Here is a 15,465-nt window from a genome sequence, read left to right as displayed (position 1 = left end):
ATATCGCAAATATATTTTTTTACAGAGAATTTAGATGAGCAGAGAAAGCCTATATTCTCTAGAGTTTAGAAGAATGAGAGGTGATCTCATTGAAACATACAAAATTCTTACAGGGCTTGACAGGGTAGATGCAGGGAGGATGTTTCCCCCGGCTGGGGAGTCTAGAACCAGGGGTCACAGTCTCAGGATAAGGGGTCGGCCATTTAGGACTGAGATGAGAAGGAATTTCTTCACTCAGAGGGTGGTGAATCTTTGGAATTCTCTGCCCCAGAGGGCTGTGGAGGCTCAGTCATTGAGTATATTCAAGGCTGAGATCGATAGAGATTTGGATATTAAGGGAATCAAGGAAAATGGAGATTGGATGGGAAAGTGGAGTTGAGGTTGAAAATCAGCCATGATCTATCGAATGGCGGAGCAGGCTCGAGGGGCCGAATGGCCGACTCCTGCTCTTCATTCTTATGTTAGAACCACAGCCATGTGAAAATTACGATGCTTGCTCTGTGGTGTTTGTTAAAATCACGCTGATGTGTGACAGCACTGGAGTATTCTTTAGTTCCAGAGGAACTAATTTATCAACTGGCAGAAAGTAGCATTTTTTGGGACTTGCAGTAGTTACAAGTTATATATTTGGCTCTCTCCATCTGTGAAAACTACTGACCTCCAATGTGTTCCCTCCATTTCTGTTTTAAATGATTTATTGTTGGGAACAGTAGAGGTTATGTTACTGGACAGTAATCCAGAGGTCGGGACTAATGATCCAGAGACATGAGTTCAAATCCCACCGCGGCAGCTGGGGAATTTAAATTCAGTTAATTCAATAATTCTGGAATAAAAAGCCAGTGTCAGTAATGGTGACCATGAAACTACCGGATTGTCATAAAAACCCATCGGGTTCATTACTGTCCTTCAGGGAAGGAAATCTGCCGTCCTTACCTGGTCTGGCTGATATGTGACTCCAGACCCACAGCAATGTGGTTGACTCTTAACTGCCCTCTGAAATGGCCCAGCGAGACACTCAGTTGTACCAAACCGCTACGACAAAGTCAGTATTGTGGGAGCACCTTCACCACACGGACTGCAGCGGTTCCAGAAGGCGGCTCACCACCACCTTCTCAAGGGGCAATTAGGGATGGGCAATAAATGCCGGCCTTGCCAGCGACGCCTATATAACAGGAACAAATAAAAAAATAGATTAAAAAAATGCAGATCTTTAAATCTGAAAATTTAACTGGAGTCTTGACTGAAATACAGCACGGTTGAGTGAGGTACAGGATTGTCAGCTCGATGGGGGGTTGGAGAAAGGGTGGAGGGACAGGTGGAGGATTGGCGAACAAAGGTTGGGGAGGGAGCAGCAGACTAGGAAAGTCCGAGGGTGGGGAGGGGAGTTCAGCTCTGATAACTCTATCAGTGCGGGGGAAACTGCCGTCTGAGAAATCCTGAGAGCAAGTTAAACCTTTGATTCTGCACCGAGACACGAGCAAATCAGAAGTTTTTATTGTGAAGTAAAACCAAAGTTTTCTTCCAATTTGTTGGGGAAAGTTTTAATTTCCTGTTGCTGTTTTTTAAGTCCCTCGTAAACACCTGCCATAAAGTAGTCCAACCAAATCCGCTGGAGCAGAGTCTAGTCAATAATTTATTTTTTATAACTTTTGTTATACAAGGACAAAGATGATATTTTTGAGTCTGTTCAACTCAAGTCGTCACGATCCCGCAATATATGAAGATGCGAAGTTGGCTTTGGAATGTTGGCGGGATTTGCTGTAAGCTGCGGGAGCACGTGTCAGCACTGACCATGTGGATGACAAAAAAAACTTCTTAAATACGACTGGACCTGAAATGCTTCTCAGAGAAACGTTTGCAGTCAGTCGCAGTTTGATTGCCTTATTGTGCTTGACAGACGGAGAATCAGACAAGTTTTTGCCAAAAGTGGCGTAAGCCTCTGGTTGCCAAAGTGACAACGTATATCTCAGGAAGAGTTTACATTCGTTCTTATTGACAGCTCACCAATACAATTGGAACATTTTTGTGCGTATTTTTCTTTGTGATTTTGTGTGGTTGTTGAGGTTATTTTGTTTTATTCCCCTTTTATCATCGCTGCAGTTAATTCCACTTCCTAGTTTTTTTAAAATATAGCTATATCAAATCTTACTATAAGTTCCATAATTTAAAATGCTATAATGTATATTTATGATGTGAGAAGCCGTATATAAACCAATATCTCAATGATTGAAACAATCTTGTAACGTTTACAAGACAGTGAACATCTTATAATGTATTTTTTTAAACCCTCCAACACCGTCCCTTCCTGTCAAGTGAGCAGGGTAAATCTGAGGGCTTTAGTTGCTTACTGCAGTAGCAGCGCTGTGTACGAGGAAGGTAAGATTTGGGTGAGTCTGCATTGAAAGTTATTCAGTCTGTGCATTATTTTAAAAATTGAGGTTTTGTTACAAGTTTGCAACAGACTGATTTGTCTGCGAACACTCCTGGTATCTGTCTGCCTCGCGCAGTCTGTCTCGACAATTATGTGATTGATTTAAAGTACATTTTCTTGCGTTGCAATCGTTTTAAATCACACTTTCCAACTTTACCCTGATGCCCGCTGAATCCCATTTATTTTATTTCCGAAAAGTAATTCTGCAAGTCAGCACTTTGATCATCTTTCAAGAAATGTTAACTTTTACTTCAACAATGTTTACCAATGTTCCCACATGCCAAAATGCCCAAATATATCAAGTTAATTACTTTCAATTAACAAAAGTGAAATAATATTAATGAATAGTTTATTGGAAAAGTGATACTCTAGAATTAACCAGAATAAAGTTACCAAGAGTGAACTTTACTGTTTTTAATGACTGTATAACTAACGAATGTCACAGGGATCCCATAGCACTTTGAGAAAAGTTTCATGAATAAGGGCCCTAGTTTATATGTTGTATGTTGTAAAAGTGATCGTTGTCAGAAACCCAGAGCGTTGGAACAACGTTTGGCTGGGATGGAATGAGCTTCTCGATTGGATTTTTCTCCTTTTACTGTTCACAATCACTTTTCTGTACCTCAGTGAAATTCCATGAATGAAATGCACAGCGTCTAAATCCAGTTCAGCAAAGACTGTTTCAGAGATGTGCTGGACGGTAATACAGAAATCAAACTTTAAAGAAAATTTAATAGCTTCCCTGCAACAGGAGCTGGTTGATCAGTGAAAGTGGCTGAGAGTGCCTCTTCTGCAGGTCATTGCTGCCAACAGCCACCAGCGGGCAGCAAGTCTTATTAAAACCATTTTCAAGTGCTCACGAGTGAATGCATTAAACGAACCACCACAGAACTGATGCTGCACTCCAGAATCTCCAGAATGGCAGATGGTATATTGCATTTAGCAGTCAGGTTTATGGTTCAACAAAACCTGTCGGCCAAATCAAAGTTTGACTTGCTCATGAATTGGACACTGAGCCACAAACCACACGTCAGCTGACTGGTTAGTGACAACAACAGACACAATTCTTTTTAATTAAAAAAAATAAATAAAACTAGCCAGACCAAAATGCCCCTTTGCAAGGCGGTGCTCTGCTTTGTATGTTCAGAAGGGAAGAAGTTGATGAACAACTTTGACCTTCAGTTCTGACAGCTGCAACGACTGTTTACAATATAAAGGAATTAGCGGTTGGCTATTTTAAAACTGTGAAGCTGTGTTGCACTATTTGAGGTAAATATAAAGGTGAAATGTTCCTTGAATTTTGCCTTTGCAGCAGTTACAGACGGGTTACTGAGGAAACAGCACTGCAGCATTGCTGCTAGTTTAAATGAAGGTACAGTTTAATTAGGTGTCGCAGTGAACTATAAAAGGTTGCAGATTATATACATATGTGGATATAATAGTTTTACGAATGTTTTCTGACTAAGGGGAGTGGTGTTTTATTTGTCATTTGTTTTTTGTTCAATAATCAACTAATTAGCTATAAAATGGGACTGGAAGATTGAAATGTTTGAAAATAAGAATACTTTTCAATGTACTTACAAAACTGGAAATAAGGAATGATGTTTTGAACGAAGCCCTGAGTTACACATTACCAGACAGGAATTACAAATGGTACTTTTGCTACACACACACTTTCACAACTGGACACAGCAGAGCAGAGTTTCTGCTTTGGTTGCAGCCGGCGATTCCAGCACAATTTGCGCCCAAAATTGCACCAGTTTGAAATGTTTCCGCCCCCAGTAACTCATTTACATATTGACGAACATTAAATCTGCCCATGACCCAGCGCTGTCGGGCAGTGTGTGGAAAGGTAATTTTTTTTAAATTGCTTTATAAAATATCCCTTGAAATATTTAACCTGGTGCAGTTTGATTAATGCAGCTGACAATGGGTTTATCACAAACAACACACACTTTAAATCACACTGTCGATCGCCATCTGTGAGTAACCTGATTTTAAATTACTGAAATTCACTTAAAAAAATATGTACTAAACTATTTTCTAGTTAGGTTAGGCTGGGTAGCCCTTGGTCAGCTGGCGCAGACTCGATGGGCCGAATGGCCTCCTTCTGTGCTATAAATTTCTATGATTCTATGATTCTATTGGTGAGTTGCTCAGTAACTCTTTAAAAAAACTCATTTAAACCCTTTGAAAAGCTGCCTGTTAGTGTCCGTGCGCCCCAAAGTTCCCGCTCCTCGAAGCGCCGCAAACGAGCGCAATGAATGGAAAGTCGCCCTGGGGGCGGGGCCAGTTTTGTGGGCAGGGCCAGCTTCCAGCGCAACGTTTTTAAAACTCGCGCAAAAGATCGCGGAAACTCGAGTTGCGCCGAATGCAATTTGCGGTTGAAATTCCGCGATCCTTTGCACGGTTATGCCGATTTCGGGGGAATTGTGCCGAACTAACCAGCCCAATGGAGCGGAAACTGCCGGCCAGGAACACGGCATAAAACAATATTGTTTTGTTTTTTGGACATTGTGTGCTCGGTTAGAATAAATCGCAATTTCCCTCTGAATATTCCTTGCATTGTCGGTACCTGTTGCTTTAAGCCCACGGCCGGTTTTATTTCCCCAAATGCAGTGAAGCATAAATATATAATATAGAGAAAAGCATTTTTAACCATGTACAGATGTCTGTCGCTGTATTTGGAGCAGAAGGTAGCACCATTTAAAATTCTTTACACGTGTTGTACATTCTAGTTTTTCAGAATTTGTGCATTGTAAGTATATTTTGTACTTGTGTGTTGTATCTATTTTTTCCCCTCTGAGTTGTACAATCATTGTTAACCAAAGTAGTAAATGGTCTTTGGTGTCATCTTTCCTAAATAAATGTCAGCAGTTTTGGGAATCCGTACAGCGTCTTGTGTCCTTATTTGTTTAGTGTGAAACAAGCGAGCTTTTCATAGTCTGATATTTTGGCACAAGCCTATAAAGCATTTTCTTGAAACTGTTAATAGTTTAACCACGATTATTCCACTATATTTTGTGGACTTTAAAGTAAAAAGGAAAAACAGCAAATGCTGGAAATTTGAAATAGAAACTGTTATATATGTGGACTTGTATTTACTCCGTACAGCCACCAGAGGGCTCATTCCCCGGAGTCCCAAGGGATCCCATAATCCCTTGGGAGCACATGTATTTAAGGAAGTCTCACAGGTTGGAGAGGCACTCTGGAGACCTGCAATAAAAGACTAAGGTCACACTTTACTTTGAGCTCACAGTGTTCAGTCTGACTCTTTCTCCATACACAACAGAAACAAAATGCTGGAAATATTCAGCGGGTCAGGCAGCGTCTGTGGAGAGAGAAACAGAGTTAACGTTCCAGGTCGCTGACCCTTCGCCAGATCTGAAACATTAACCCTATATTTTATCGCCCAGAGGCTTCCTGACCTGCTGAGTCTTTCCAGCATTTCCTGTTTTTAGTTCCAATTTCCGGCACCCACAGTATTTTGTGAAGCAGGGTGCGGAAAGATCATAACCTGTCTATTTTTCTGTTTCGAGGTGATGACTGACTGACTACTTTTAATTAACGTTTTCTCTGTTTATTGATGCAAAGGATTATTTCAGGAAAGAAAGATTTGTATTTCTGCAGCGTCCGTCATGATCTCAGGACGTCCCAAAGCGTTTCACAGCCAATGAATGAAAGTCTAATGTGGGAAACACAGCAGCCAATTTGTGCACAGCAAGCTCCCACAAACAGCAATGTGATAATGACCAGATCATCTGTTTTTGTTGATTGAAGGATAGATATTGGCCCCAGGACACCGGGGATAACTCCCTGCACGTCTTTGAAATAGTGCCATGGAATATTTTACATCCACCTGAGAGAGCAGACAGGGTCTCGGTTTAACGTCTCATCTGAAAGACGGCACCTCTGACAGTGCAGCACTCCCTCAGTACTGCCCCTCCGACAGTGCAGCATTCCCTCAATACTGCCCCTCCGACAGTGCAGCACTCCCTCAGTACTGCCCCTCCAACAGTGCAGCACTCCCTCAGTACTGCCCCTCCAACAGTGTGGCATTGCTTCAGTACTGCCCCTTCGACAGTGCAGTGCTCCTTCAGTACTGCCCCTCCGACAGTGCAGCACTCCCTCAGTACTGCCCCTCCGACAGTTCAGCACTCCCTCAGTACTGCCCTTCCGACAGTGCAGCACTCCCTCAGTACTGTCCTTCCGACAGTGTAGCACTCCCTCAGCACTGCCCCTCCGACAGTGCAGCACTCCCTCAGTACTGCCCCTCCAACAGTGCAGCACTCCCTCAGTACTGCCCCTCCAATAGTGCGGCATCCCTCAGTACTGCCCCTCCGACAGTGCAGCGCTCCCTCAGTACTGCCCCTCCGACAGTGCAGCGCTCCCTCAGTACTGCCCCTCCGACAGTGCAGCGCTCCCTCAGTACTGCCCCTCCGACAGTGCAGCACTCCCTCAGTACTGCACTAGGAGTGTCAGCCTAGACCTCTGACTGCGAACACTCCTGGTATCTGTCTGTCTCACGTTCAGTCTGTCTCTATAATTAAGTGATTGATTTAAATTACATTTTCTTGAGTTGCAATAATTTTAATCCACACTTTCCAACTTTATCCTGATGCCCGCTGAATCCCGCTTATTTTATTCCCGAAATGTAATTCTGCAAGTCAGCACTTTGATCATCTTTTAAGAAATTTTAAATTTTACTTCAATAATGTTTAGCAATGTTCCCACAGACTGTGCCTTTGCTTTGCTCAGTGATTAGCTGGAGCAAGTTATGAATGATCCCAGACTGAATGCAGGTTGAGCAGTCTGACCACGTGCAGCTAATGGAAGGGTTGAAAGGTAGAACGTGATGGTATCATGTGCAAGCTGCCCTGTGTCTACAGATGATGCTGCCAAGACACTGCATGCAGATGAGGAAAGAAAGAAAGACTTGCATTCATATAGTGCCTTTCACACCCACCGGACATCTTGAAGCACTTTACAGCCAATTTTTGAAGTGTAGTCACTGTTGTAATGTGGGAAACGCGGCAGCCAATTTGCGCACAGCAAGCTCCCACAAACAGCAATGTGATAATGACCAGGTAATCTGTTTTTTTGTTATGTTGATTGAGGAATAAATATTGGCCCCAGGACACTAGGGATAACTCCCCTGCTCTTCTTTGAAATAGTGCCATGGGATCATTTACGTCCACCTGAGAGAGAAGACGGGGCCTCGGTTTAACGTCTCATCCGAAAGACGGCACCTCCGACAGTGCAGCACTCCCTCAGCACTGCACTGGAGTGTTAGCCTTGATTTTTTTTGTGCTCAAGTCCCTGGAGTGGGACTTAAACCCACAACCTTCTGACCCAGAGGAGGGATTGCTGCCCACTGAGCCACGGCCGACACAGAGGAAGGAGGGCGAGCTCGGGGGACTTCAGATGTGATGGTGTTGGATTGGGAAGAGAAGTATTGTTAGCCTTGCCGCGGTTACGAAATAACTATGAAAAATTACTTGCGTTGGGGAACTGGCTCTGTGTCTCACTTTTCATGTTGTTACAACTAAGAATCGTCTTTTATGCATTGGCTCAACCACTCAAACACTCCCCTGCCAATCTATTGCCTTTCTACTTTGTGCGAAGATATTTGCTGCTGCATTCTTCATTTCAATGAGATTATTTTATGTATTAAGTAAGAAACTGACTGAAAATTGCCAAATAAAATAGCTCTTTATTGTATATGACCAATAAGGATATCAAGCCATTTAAAGGAAAAATTAGTACACATTATTTGACATTGTTTTTACAGACAGGATGTAAGATAGAAGAACAAGGAATAGCTTAGTAATGAGTTCTATCAGGTCTTATAAAAATCTGAGACAGACCCATTGAGAGAATGCTGCATAAATAAGAGTATTAAAACTAAATCAGTTCATCAGTAGTCAGACGTTTATTCAGTTTATTTTACATTGAACTTTTCATATTGTATTGTGCTGTTCGAACCATAAGTTACATGGCGTAACTATCTGTATATACAACCTAAATATCACTACGCATTCTAGTGTAAATACATCAAGGAAGGTATAAAGCCTCCAAACTTTAGAATAGTCAGTTTGCCATATTGTTATACAGTACTTGCCCTAAGTAAACAGTTTATAACAATGTATGTAAATAATAGTTATTTACAGGATAAAATACTATTAACCAAAAAAAAACAAGAGTACTATTAGTTATTTACAGTCCTTAAAAAATAATTTAATACACTGTTCCTACAAAACGAGTTACTGGTTCACCATAGGTGCACGCTGTGTGCGATTCTCAACAGTACAACAGTTGAATTAGGAAACAACTTCACAAAGATGATGTTGTTGAGTCTAGAATTTCTCTTCCATTGCAAACAGTAGGAACATAATGAGCACTGGCAGATGCTGAAAAGCAAGAGTATCACGGCAGGTTACTCCACGTCGCCTTTGAAATGCAGAAAGAAAAGTCATCCAACATAAATCTATAACTCGGTCTGCAGTTACTGGTGTCCCCTTTCTCCCGAAGGCATTGGTTCTGGTTGGCGTACACAACCTCCCGCTATCTGATTTCTTGGCGTGGTCAGCGGGCTATTCGACACAGACGGGCATCACACAGGGGGGGGAGGGGGGGGGCGGTGGTGGGTTGGTGGGCCAATACCCGCCTTCACCCCAAGTCCGCAAATGCCCGTTTTCCAGGAGGAGTCAGTGGATAGTGATAGGGAGCCTGAATACTGGTGAGGCCAAGTCAAAACTATCAACAAAGCCATGGTTAAAATACATATCTCCCAAATATACCCTACCTGTTCATTATTGGTATATTTTTCTTGGTAAGGTTAATAGTGAGTAATATGGGGAGGAAAAAAAAAGAAAACCAGTCTCTATTTTTTTATTAATAATCTCTCTACGTGGCCACAACCTTGTGAGAACAAAATAGGTTTTCAGTAGATTGTTGCAAACAGCACAGATATAACTGGAAGATTTTTTTAAGTTTCCCAATACTAAGGCCTTGAAATGAAACTACAGTTACAGGTTCGACCTCCAAAATCCGGAAACCTCGGGAGTGAGGCCATTCTGGATGTCAGGTATTTCCAACATCCCGAATCCGGAAACGCCCCGGGCCAAGGTTTGGGTATTTCTGGATTTCAGAACCCTTCGACCAGCCATATTCTGGGCGATAAAAAACTCCGGAGGAAAAGCCTGCGTTGCAGCCCCAAGGACAGGGGTAGGTAAGAAGACTGGCAAAAAAGGTAGGTTAAAGTTTTTATTTTAAAATTCTTTTTCAGTGATTCAAGAGTTAAGTGTCTTGTGATTTTTTTATTTTTTGCAATTTTATTTTTGTGTCTTCCCCCTCCCAAGGCCTCTCTCGCAGCAGTAATCGGCCTGGGACTAAAGTTGGTAAGGACCGTGGTTTCTGCTGGGCCTTTCAAAAATAGCCGAGTGATTAGCAACATTTTTGGCGAAAAATTCCGAAAAAATACCGTTATCACCTTTTTAAAAAAAATGTCTGGATTTCGGACAACCCCTCCACGGATCTGGGCGATATCCGGATTTTGGAACTGGATTTGGGAGATCGACCTGTACTACCATATAAATAGTTACTCTGAAATTCCTCTCTGCTATTTTAGTGGAGTTGTTAACCCATTTATTTTATTTCAAATAACAGAAAGGAATTTCAGACTAGGGTCGTGTTCCTGTGTCACTATCCCACAGCATGACTTAAGGATTTAGGAATTTAGTTTTAACTCCAATGTGTTTCGATAAAGCATTAGGAGTCAAAATTGGTTACGGTCCTGGATAATATTGTTTAAAGAAATGCTTTTGAAAAATGTTGTACAAACTATAGTTATTTGCACTGTTGATGCAAAGCAAGTTCATTTCAGGGAACTTCCCCCGATGATAGCAGTTTTTAGGTCAATGTTGACATAAGAATTAGGAGCAGGAGTCGGCCATTCGGCCCCTCGAACCTGCTCCGCCATTCAATCAGATCATCGACCTCAACTCCACTTTCCCGCCCGATCCCCATATCCCTTGATTCCCTTAATATCCAATTAAGGTAAAATCCTCTAAATTACTGAAAAACCCACTAGCTGCTCCTCAGATACATATACACTGTGGTATTGTAACTTACCTCCTCCAAACTTTCCTTCCCTTTCATTGTTTGGAGGTGGGAACTGTCGAGTAAGTGTTAAATTTGTTGGGTCGGTAGTTGAAACGATATCTGTACTATTTGGGTTAAAGTAAGGAACACCCACAAAAATTTCTAGTATCTCAGGATCCATAATCGAAATGCCAGACAGTGGCGACACCAGAGTAGGATAAAGGTACTTTTGTCTCTCATCTAGTACTTAACACAAATGTTTAATATATTTGTGCAGGTTTCCAGTTTTGCTGGTGTCCCCAGCTGCCATCATTTAGTAAAGGACAGTCACGGAATTTCCCGTAATACGTGCAACATTTGCTAAAACTTGAAAAGAAAAAAAAACTCTTTTGAAAGACCCGTTAAACTCAAAAATAAACCCAGACAATACACAGCAGGTCAATCGGCGTCTGTAGAAAGAGGGATTAATGCCCAAACTAAACCAGGACAGTCAGATGAGGGAGGAACGTTAGGACTGGTGTCCTGTCACACACACAGTGACCAAGGTGTAGAATGGACAGTTGAGGCCAGAGCATGTTCAGGAAACAGCTGAATACTGTGACGGGTAGTAATGAGATCTTTCTAGATGCACTCGCTGTTCGGGGGGGGGGCAGAATTGCCTTCCTCCGAGTGGTTGGATGTGGGTCGTGGCGTTCCACAGGGTTCAGTTCTGGGATCGTTCTATTCATTAAGTGCATCGATGATTTGGCTATTTGGCTCTCGGGCTGGAGGGCGTGCTGTCCGAATTCAGAGACAATTCTAAAATAGGAGGCGTAGTAAATCATTCCGAGCACCAACATGTGGCAAGGGGCTGGTGAACTCGGCAAAAACAGTGGCAGATGGACCCCAATGTCAATAAGTGGTTATTTTTGTTCATTATTATACTTTGGGGCAAAGCTGGGCGACAGGGAAGAGCAGAGACATTTGGGGGTTCAGGTTCACAAGACATTAGAAACAGCACCTCAAGTGGATAATGCCATAAAAAATCTAATGGAATATTGGGTTTTATGGTAAGAGGTGTAGGGGGCGAAATTCCCCAGCGCCCCGATTGGGGGCGGGACTTCCTGTGCCCAGTGTGGAAGTCCCACCCTGACCGTGAAAGTGCGGTTACCGCCCCTCAGAGGAAGTGGAGTGCAATCTCACACGGTCCGCATCCTGATGGAGCGGCTTACGGGGCGATACTGGGGGACGATCGGTAACGCTACGCGGCTGCTCCGTGTGCCGCTGACACGTTTCAATGCCCCTCCCCTTCGGTTAAAGAGAAGGGCTGCTCCGCACTCGGCCGGGCTTCCTGTAGGCCACCTAGAACATAGCGCCGGGCAGCACGAAGGCGGCCCAGACCACGTCAGAGAAGTAAAGAAGGAGCCGACCGGCGACTCAGCCAAATTGGTAAGATGGCGGCGCGGGGCGCTCCCCACCTCCCCTCGAACTTCTGCTGACACCGCTCATGGGGTAGCTCGCAGGGCGTGGCCAATGTCCACCGCGGGACGGATAGGGGTCGGTGGGCGGCGCTAAAGGGTTGCCGCGCACGATGATGGTGTCATCGGCGGGGTGCGGCGCTACTATGGCAACGCCGCCGCAAACCCTCGCACAATTCCACGGGAGACAGTAGCGCCCCCCGGAGGTGCTAACAGGTGTCGCTGAGTGGCAGTTTTGATCCCAGAGAGTATAAAAGTTTAGCGTGATGGTGAACCTATATAAAACCTTAGTAAGAGCACAGGGGGAGCACTGTGAGCAGTTTTAAGCTCCATGCTACAGGAAGGATGTTGGGACAATAGAGAGGGTACAGCTCAGATGAGCAAAAAAGACAGAGAAAATGGGGCTGTTTTCATCAGAACAGACAAGATTACTGCGTGATTTGATAGAGGGGTTTAAAATTATGAACAGAGAGAAGAGTAGGTAGAAACATTGTTTTGAGTAATTAAGGGGGTCTAGACTGAGGGAGCAAGATTAAATTCAAGAGATTTAGCAAAGGTTGTGAGGCTGTGGACTGCAGCAGAGGTAGTGACTGACCAGAGACCGTGTCAATGTTTAACAATAGGTTGGCCAGGTAGTTGAAGGAAAGGGGAACAAAGGGATATGGGAACAGAGTGGGCGGGCACATGGGATGAGGACTAGAATAACAGAAATTTACGGCACAGAAGAAGGCCATTCGGCCCATCGTGTCCGTGCCGGCCGACAAAGAGCTACCCAGCCTAATCCCACTTTCCAGCTCTAGGTCCGTAGCCCTGTAGGTTACGGCACTTCAGGTGCATATCCAGGTACTTTTTAAATGTGGTGAGGGTTTCTGCCTCTACCACCCTTTCAGGCAGTGAGTTCCAGACCCCCACCACCCTCTGGGTGAAAAAAAGTTCTCCTCAACTCCCCTCTAAACCTCCTATCAACGATCTATGTCTATTGCTCACGTGGATGATAAATACCAGCACAGACTGGTTGGACCGAAAGGATGCGTAAATTTGGCTTGTAGGGAAGGAAAGAAAGATTTGCATTTATATAGCACCATTCTCGGCCTCAGGCCGTCCCAAAGCGCTTTACAGCCAATGAAGCACTTTTGAAGTGTAGACACCGTTGTATTGATATTGTACAGGAGTTTGAGGGGTGATCTGATTGAGGGTTTTAAAATGTTTAAAGCATTTGAAAGTGTAGAGATGGTGAAATGATTCCCTCTGGTGAGGGAATTAAGAACAAGGTAACAATCTTAAAGTTAGAAGCTGGGCCCTTCAGGAGTGAGATCAGGAACATCATTTCACACAAAAGGCAGTAGGAATTTGGAACTCTCTTCCCCCAAAGGGCTAGAACTAGCACGACTGAGAGAGAGAGATCTTTTGTTGGGTAAAGATATCGAAGGATACAGAGCAAAGGTGAGAAAGTGGAGTTGAGGCAGATCAGCCATTGTCTAATTGAATGACGGAGCAGGCCCGAGGGGCTGAATGGCCGACTCCTGTTCCTAATGTCCACTCGTTTGTTGCCTTGGCCAGGAAAACTGCATGACCTGCTGTATACTTTCTATCGCCCATTGTTCCCATTAAACGGGCCGTTGCTTGTGTTAAGAAAGTGTACAGAAGGGTTTAGTTATGTGCGTCTTAAGTGTTCGTGGGGGAACCATGCACGGTCGGGAAATAGACCCTGGTGAAGCAGAGAGCAAGAAAATACCTTTTCTTTTGAAAAGTATTTAAATGACTGAAGATATTGGGGTTTAAAGTTTCGGGGGGCGGGGGTAATGTGGATTTTTCAGGGTTTCAGCAGCTCTTCTGCCCAGGTTACGGGGGACGAGCAGAAAGAACCCCACAGAATGCACCCCCCTGTTTACTTACAGTGCGAGTGACTAGTTACAGTGCCGCTGACACTGAACCTGTTCAGGGTGAGTCTGTGGCTGGTCACGTTCTTCTGTGGCTGAAACACAATAATGTGCACCTTGGGCGCAAAGAGACATCCCAGCACCACAAATCCGCTCAGGCTGACCGAGATACACATGGTGGTGGTCTGCACCTGTGGAACAAGGGTCATTGTTAAACTGCTGCACATGTTCGGAAAGCCTGCGGGAAAACACCGAGTCAAAGACCAAAGATTGTAAAAGTAATTGTCCCAAATCATCATTCAGTTACGTATCCTAACTGGGAATCCGGTACATAAGAACATAAGAATTAGGAGCAGGAGTCGGCCATTCGGCCCCTCGAGCCTGCTCCGCCATTCAATAAGATCACGGCTGATCTTCGACCTCAACTCCACTTTCCCGCCCGATTCCCATATCCCTCGATTCCCTTAATATCCAAAAATCTATCGAACTCTGGCTTGAATATACTCAATGACTGAGCCTCCACAGGCCTCTGGGGCAGAGAATTCCAAAGACTCACCACCCTCTGAGTGAAGAAATTTATCCTCATCTCAGTCCTAAATGGCTGACCCCTTATTCTGAGACTGTGACCCCTGGTTCTAGACGCCCCAGCCCGGGGCAAACATCCTCCCTGCATCTTCCCTGTCAAGCCCTGTAAGAATTTTGTATGTTTTAATGAGATCACTCTCATTCTTCTAAACTCTTTAAAAGAAAAATATAGGTCTAGTCTCCTTAATCTCTCCTCATAGGACAATCCCTCCATCCCAGGAATCAGTCTGGTGAACCTTTGTTGCATTCCCTCTATGGCAAGTATATCCTTCCTTAGGTAAGGAGACCAAAACTGTACGCAATACTCCAGGTGTGGTCTCACCAGGGCCCGATATAATTGTAGTAAGACGTCTTTACTCTTATACTCAAATCCTCTTGTAATAAAGGCCAACATTCCATTTGCTTTCTCAATTGCTTGCTGTACCTGCATGTTAACTTTCAGTGATTGGTGTACAAGGACACCCAGGTCCCTCTGAACACCAACATTTTCCAATCTCTCACCATTTAAAAATACTCTGCTTTTCTTTTTCCTGCCTGGTCAAGGTACAACAGTACTACAGATAGCGTTATTCTGAAATCACATTTATTCTTAAAAAAAAAATCACAGGGTGGAAATTACTGATAGTTATCCAAATTTCAAACACTTCATGTGTTTGCACCAAATGCCTTTCTACACGATTTTATCAACTGGTTTAAAATAAATGGGTTAAGATAGTGGAGACAACTTTTTGATAATAAAGAAAGACTTGCATTTCTATAGCGCCTTTCATGACTACCGGATGTCTCAAAGCGTTTTACAGCCAATGAAGTACTTTTGAAGTGCAGTCATTGTAATGTGGGAAACGCAGCAGCCAATTTGCGAACAGCAAGCTCCCACACGCATCAATGTGATAATGACCAGATAATCTGTTTTAGTGATGTTGCTTGAGGGATAAATATTGGCCCCAGGACACCGGGGATAACTCCCCTGCTCTTCTTCCAAATAGTGCCGTGGGATCTTTTACATTGA

General features: G+C 43.7%; 2 protein-coding genes across 2 annotated transcripts in view; one reads left to right on the top strand and one right to left on the bottom strand.

The window, feature by feature from the left end:
- elapor2b (endosome-lysosome associated apoptosis and autophagy regulator family member 2b) overlaps positions 1–5,302 on the top strand; it is a 119,962-nt gene extending 114,660 nt beyond the window's left edge. Inside the window, exon 22 of the mRNA XM_070897061.1 lies at positions 1,662–5,302. Within this exon, the coding sequence (XP_070753162.1) occupies positions 1,662–1,721 (60 nt within the window). The 3' untranslated portion in view covers positions 1,722–5,302. The remainder of the gene's footprint in view (positions 1–1,661) is intronic.
- Positions 5,303–8,642: 3,340 nt separating this feature from the next.
- The window catches only part of grm3 (glutamate receptor, metabotropic 3), a 68,007-nt gene continuing 61,184 nt past the window's right edge, over positions 8,643–15,465 (bottom strand). The window contains exons 5-6 of the mRNA XM_070896557.1: positions 13,888–14,062; positions 8,643–8,841 (exon numbers count right to left, since the gene is read on the bottom strand). Of these exons, the coding sequence (XP_070752658.1) occupies positions 8,765–8,841; positions 13,888–14,062 (252 nt within the window). The 3' untranslated portion in view covers positions 8,643–8,764. The remainder of the gene's footprint in view (positions 8,842–13,887; positions 14,063–15,465) is intronic.

Source organism: Pristiophorus japonicus, chromosome 13, assembly GCF_044704955.1.
Source record: "Pristiophorus japonicus isolate sPriJap1 chromosome 13, sPriJap1.hap1, whole genome shotgun sequence".
In the NCBI taxonomy this organism is placed as follows: domain Eukaryota; kingdom Metazoa; phylum Chordata; class Chondrichthyes; family Pristiophoridae; genus Pristiophorus; species Pristiophorus japonicus.
Note: the sequence above shows the minus strand (reverse complement) of the source record. Positions and strands in the feature narration are given on the sequence as shown.